The following is a 5,683-nucleotide window of genomic DNA, read 5'->3' on the forward strand; positions in this document are numbered from 1 at the left end:
ATCATCATCATCATCATCGTTTAACGTCCACTTTCCATGCTAGCATGGGTTGGACGATTTGACTGAGGACTGGTGAAACTGGATGGCTACACCAGGCTCCAATCTGATTTGGCAGAGTTTCTACAGCTGGATGCCCTTCCTAACGCCAACCACTCAGAGAGTCTACCAAACGTTGACCCAACTGAGGGACCAACTACACAAATAGACAGTAGTATGGTAGATAAAGCAATCAAGACGGAGAAAGCCGCCAGCCCATCAGGAATCACCACTGAGATGCTTAAAATATCTGTCGGCGTAGGTTATGGTCTAGTCACCCAAAATGTAAATCAGGTGGTTCATGAAGGGGTCATAACCAATGACTAGTGTAGCAGCACCATAGTCAGCTGCTACAAAGGTAAAGGTGATGCCTTAGATAGAAATAATTACAGAGGTATCAAATTGTTGGATCAGGTGTTGAAAGTTACAGGTCATATCCTAACAAACACAAGTCGGTTTGTTCCTGAAGATAAGACAAAACACCTTCAGTCGTCATATCTTCTGGGTCTTCATACAACAGTGGAATTAAGTTTTAAAAAAATTCGGAAAGTGTTGAACACAAAAAAAATTTGAGAATGGGCACGACAATATTGAAAACCATTTGTCTTTTTTGTTGAACAACTTGTGAATAATAATAATAATAGAATTTTTTAAAAAAACGTTCGCGGTACACATTTAACAAGGAAAGTAAGTGGCTTGTTACATCAAATAGAAAGTATATTACGAGTTTCCTAAATGAAAACCTCTTAATGTTACTAGTCAGATATCAACAGGAATTCTAGCCTCTGCCACACTTTACCGGTAGATCTGCTGCTACTGCTGCTGTTTATATCCAATACACCAAAAATTTTGGTAAATTTTCATATTAACACCCGCCCGATTTTCACTAAGGTTATAGCAGAGACTCCAGCTAAGAAGATCGGAAGAAGGAATTGTAATTCCGAAATATCATCGGACTAGAGATAACCAAATTACAACAGGTATATAGTCCATTTTTTTGTTTTATAGTGCATTGTTGTACCATTCTAAACTTTTATTCGTTAAGGTTAGGGTTTTAGAGTTAGTTTTAGGATTTAGAGTTAGGGACGGAATTTCCTAACCCTAACCGTAACCCTAGCCCTAACACCCTAGTGAAAATCGTGCGGGTGTTAATCTGAAAATTTACCAAAATTTTAATGTCTCGATATGCATATGATTTACACAGCGCTTAAAACTGGCTTTTTTTTCTAAAGTAAACAGAAGGATAACATAAATCAAGAAGAGAGAAAGAAATAAGAAAAACCCAACTGCTAGAAAAACAACAAAACGGATCGAGAGATGATGGATGCATTTGTAGCACTATGTTAACAGATCAATTCTACTTTAGGACGGTACAGGCGAAGATACCCAGTAAATAAAATAATTTGTCCCGCTTTTATGCCATTTAGTAGTTTCATAAATAACAATGGATTGTTTCTTTGTGAATATAACAAATTAACATTTCAGTTTGGACGCGTTTTTTTTTTTCCTGCAGGTAAAATTACGACTTTTGCAGGAGTAAATATCTTTGTTCCAATGTATTTTCAATTGTTTAGAATTACTTGTATCGTTGACGGGTTCACATAATGACAATTCTATTATCTACACACATTATTACAGATTTATTATTATTATTATTCACGTAAATCTTTGTCAACGTACCGTTCGTTACATGGAATCAGTCAGTGTCCGACTAGCAATTATATGGAACTCGTTAAATGCTGTACATGGTATGCAGTTGTTTCCCCTTTATTTTATGTGTTTCCTCAATTCTCCGGGAGAGGGACAAACAGAGTTGCTAATTAAAATTTGATAAAAGTACTAATTAAAAGTGAAGAGTATGATATTTAAAAACAGCAACTAAAAAAAAAACAAAAAAAAAACGCATAAATTGGTGTAAATTTCAAAGGATTTATTTCAAAAATTTCAGTTCAAACTAATGCAATTCTTTTTATTGTTACTCCACAATATTCTGGAAGGTTTCGGAATAGCTCTGTCAAAACATTTAAGATTCATTCATTTTTATTGTTTACAGATATGAAAGAAATTGTTGTACACATTTCTCAGGTGCATTACAACTAAAAAACAAAAAAAGCCATCAGGTGTACTGTTGGCGAATTTCAAGAAACATGGAAGTTTTGAAGACTGCAGTGTCTTGATAAATGCTTTCCCACAAATGTCACAGCAATAAAGTTTTTTCTCCAGTGTGTTTTTTCTTGTGACTTATCAATGAACGCCTATACACAAAATTTTTCCCACATGTTTCACAATGGAATGGTTTCTCTCCAGTGTGTATTCTCATGTGTCTGGTAACAGCACCATTGCTGACAAACGACTTCCCGCATATCTCACAATGATATGGTTTCTCCCCAGTGTGACTTCGTTTGTGATTGATAAGACGTGAATTATAAATGAAAGCTTTCCCACAAATTTCACAGTGAAACAGTTTTTCTCCAGTGTGTGTCCTTCTATGGCCATTTAAAGAACTGTTGGTAATAAAAGACTTTTCACATATCTCACAGCGATAAGGTTTCTCTCCAGTGTGGATTCTAACATGTGCAGTTAACACACCGTTAGACACAAAAGACCTCAGACATACTTCACATTTATACAACTTTTCTCCTGTGTGACTTCGTCTATGAACCACAAGAAGTGATTTATTAATGAATGGTTTACCACAAATCTGACAACAATAGGGCTTTTCTCCAGTGTGGGTACGGTTATGTCTTGTTAAGTCACTGTTGGAAAGAAAAGATTTCCCACATGTCTCACAGTGATAAGGTTTTTCTCCAGTGTGGATTCTATGGTGTGCTGTTAAATTACTCTTAGAGACAAAATGCTTTCCACACAATTCACACTGGAAGGGTTTGTCTCCTGTGTGTATGCTTTTGTGTATTTTTAACTGACCCCTACAGAGAAAGGACTTCCCACATATTTCACAATGATGGGGTCTTACTCCACTGTGGATCCTTTTATGTGTTCTTAATTTTCTTTTGCTAACAAAATATTTTCCACATATTTCACAATGAAATGGTTTCTCTTTTCTGTGTATTTCTTTGTGTTTGAAGACTTTACGTTCTGAAGAGAAGGTCTTATTACAAATCTCACAGGGATATTCAAGAGCATTTTTCTCTTTGGCTTTTTCATCTCGGTCCGTCTCTTTAATTGTACCTATATTATTAAAAGCATTTGTGTTACAAGTGTCCAAGTGATCAACGTTGTCCATATTAATTCTTGAGGAATTCTTAAAAGACGTAATCTATTATGGTTCAGTTTCTTGTCTTAGATATTACAGACTTCTGTTTACATCTCTAGAAGAATATGCAAAGCCGATATATTTTCTACTGACCAGTAGAAAGTCTGCAGTTGACTGGGTCCTCTCCAAGTGGGACACATATTGTTGTAGATTTATATTTCTACATTCAAATATGCAGGTGCGTTTAATGGATGTTTTTTCTGGTGAAAACAATAAAGAACATCCATGATGACTGTTTGTAGATGTCTTGAGGTTCTTATTACAGCTGGCTGTAGAATATTTGGCACAACTCCTGGAGCAAGAAAAGATATGATGGTGTCAGACATAAATACACAAATGCACATAAATACACATCTATACACTGGTCTTGGTTCCTGCTGAAATTACAGCCTCTCTATCTACCACTCAAAGTGTACTTCAACATAAATCTAGTAAGCGATGGGTTAAAACGATCTAAATTGTATGTTCCAAACAACAGCTTAAACATGACAAAATTATTTTAGTAAGCTCTTTATTATTTTTCGAATTAATTGAAGCAAAGAGCAGTGTATTTCGATATAAATGTAGTAAGTGATGGGTTAAAACAATCTAAATTATAACCTTCCATCATAAATTCCTGTTTGTGACTTCAAATTAACAATGACGATGTTATTTTACTAAATTCTTGATTGTTGTTGGCACTCCGTCGCTTACGACGTCGAGGGTTCCAGTCGATCCGATCAACGGAACAGCCGGCTTGTGAAATTAACGTGCAAGTGGCTGAGCACTCCACAGACATGTGTACCCTTAACGTAGTTCTCGGGGATATTCAGCGTGACAAGGCTGACCCTTTGAATTACAGGCACAACAGAAACACGAAGAAAGAGTGAGAGAAAGTCGTGGTGAAAGAGTAGAGCAGGGTTCGCCACCATCCCCTGCCGGAGCCTTGTGGAGCTTTTAGGTGTGTATCTCCTCACTGTTACTAAATAATAATCGAAAGTTTTCTCGTTATTCTAAGTTAGGAAGTCACCAAAGCTAGTTGCCCAAGTAACATTAACACTGTTAAATATTCTAATATTCCTTGTTTAAGAAAACAATCAAGCGGGAAATATCGTTATAATATTTGTGTTTGATGTATTAAACATACTTACCAGATGATAGGATTACATTTGGTGTTTAATTAAAGAGGTTTCGATGGGACAACAGAGTTAGATGTTATCTCAACCAACTATTTCTATATATATATATTAATATAATTTGTCGATGGTATGATTAAATTGTAATGAAGTAAATACAATTTAATAAAATATATAACATTTTATAATTAATATTAACAAGTTGTTGTCAAATAATGCCAACAAAGCCAAACGGAGTGGGGGGGGTGACATACAGAGTTAGTATTACTAGTTTCGTACTCATAATTTTATAAAACGCAAAAAGTTAGTACAATTTAATGTAATATCTTTTAAACTGATTAGTAATTATGTACTTCGGAATATTTAATTTTGTTCTTGTGCTTTGGAGTGTTTAATCATGCATTTTGAAAGGGTTTGAACTTTAAAATGTGCTTATGAACTTAAAAAAAAAAAAAATTGGCATAAATCAGTTTATTGATGTTTTCTTGCGACTTTTTTGGTTTGTTACTCTGGTTTCTAGTAGCATAAACCTTTTTATAGTCAATAAATGAAAAAAAAAATGAGAGAGAGAAAGGGAAAAAGAAATCCCATATGAATTCAAAACCAAGAGCCTTACGGAATTTACTGAAGCAAGTAAAAACGCTGGAGGCATTACCACGGTCAGTGGCGAGGCTAAGACATTGGAACAGCTAAGCACCATTACGGGCATCCCTTGTCATCTCGGTAACGTGAGCCACCAACGATAAAAAGGACTTCGCCGTTAGCAGCCCAGACCCTCCAAACGTCACAAGCTGGAAGAGGTGGTTCATTGCCAAGTCCGTTCGGCTACAAAAGCAGTGGCCCTCCCATTTTGCGCAGCATCTAGTATGTGGAAGGGAAAAAAGGAGTCCCAGATGAGGCACCTACCTCTTCCCAGGGACAAAGGGTAAGACCATATGTTCTCACCCTGGATAATCAAGCTGGCTCCAGAACTGAGAGGATATGAATACGTGCCGCAAAAAAAGGAATACATTTTGTCTCCGCCTTAGCAAAGGCGGAACTATTGTTTTCAATCGTGTTTGTCCGTTGACAAGATATCTCAAGAACCGCTGGATGGGTTAGGATGAAACTTTCAGGAATGTTTGGCCTCGGAAAACATTTTGCCTAGACGTTTCTTTATAATCGTAATTTGTGCCATTTGAACGGTATTTCTATAAAATTTCATCAATATATATACCGATTTTTCCATTCCCTCAGAAACAACTAATCTTGTGCCAAC

The 5,683-nt window shown here is 36.1% G+C and overlaps 3 protein-coding genes across 6 annotated transcripts in view; 1 reads left to right on the forward strand and 2 right to left on the reverse strand.

Annotated features, from left to right (window-relative positions):
* The window catches only part of LOC106883478 (zinc finger protein 492), a 10,303-nt gene extending 4,626 nt beyond the window's left edge, over positions 1-5,677 (reverse strand). The window contains exon 1 of one of the 2 annotated variants that reach the window (XM_014934503.2): positions 4,441-5,677. The gene's annotated coding sequence lies outside the window, so the exon portion shown is untranslated. Of the gene's footprint in view, positions 1-1,716; positions 1,814-4,440 lie in introns of those variants that run through there. The other variant, XM_052977568.1, reaches the window with a different exon arrangement.
* Positions 1,952-5,683, reverse strand: part of LOC106883483 (oocyte zinc finger protein XlCOF6.1) — an 8,863-nt gene continuing 5,131 nt past the window's right edge. For both annotated transcript variants that reach the window (XM_014934510.2, XM_014934509.2), the window contains exon 2: positions 1,952-3,602. In XM_014934510.2, the coding sequence (XP_014789996.1) occupies positions 2,234-3,280 (1,047 nt within the window). In that variant the 5' untranslated portion in view covers positions 3,281-3,602 and the 3' untranslated portion in view covers positions 1,952-2,233. The remainder of the gene's footprint in view (positions 3,603-5,683) is intronic.
* LOC106883481 (zinc finger protein 429) overlaps positions 4,025-5,683 on the forward strand; it is a 23,953-nt gene continuing 22,294 nt past the window's right edge. For both annotated transcript variants that reach the window (XM_014934507.2, XM_014934506.2), the window contains exon 1: positions 4,025-4,250. The gene's annotated coding sequence lies outside the window, so the exon portion shown is untranslated. The remainder of the gene's footprint in view (positions 4,251-5,683) is intronic.

This window comes from Octopus bimaculoides, chromosome 28, assembly GCF_001194135.2.
Source record: "Octopus bimaculoides isolate UCB-OBI-ISO-001 chromosome 28, ASM119413v2, whole genome shotgun sequence".
Lineage (NCBI taxonomy): Eukaryota > Metazoa > Mollusca > Cephalopoda > Octopoda > Octopodidae > Octopus > Octopus bimaculoides.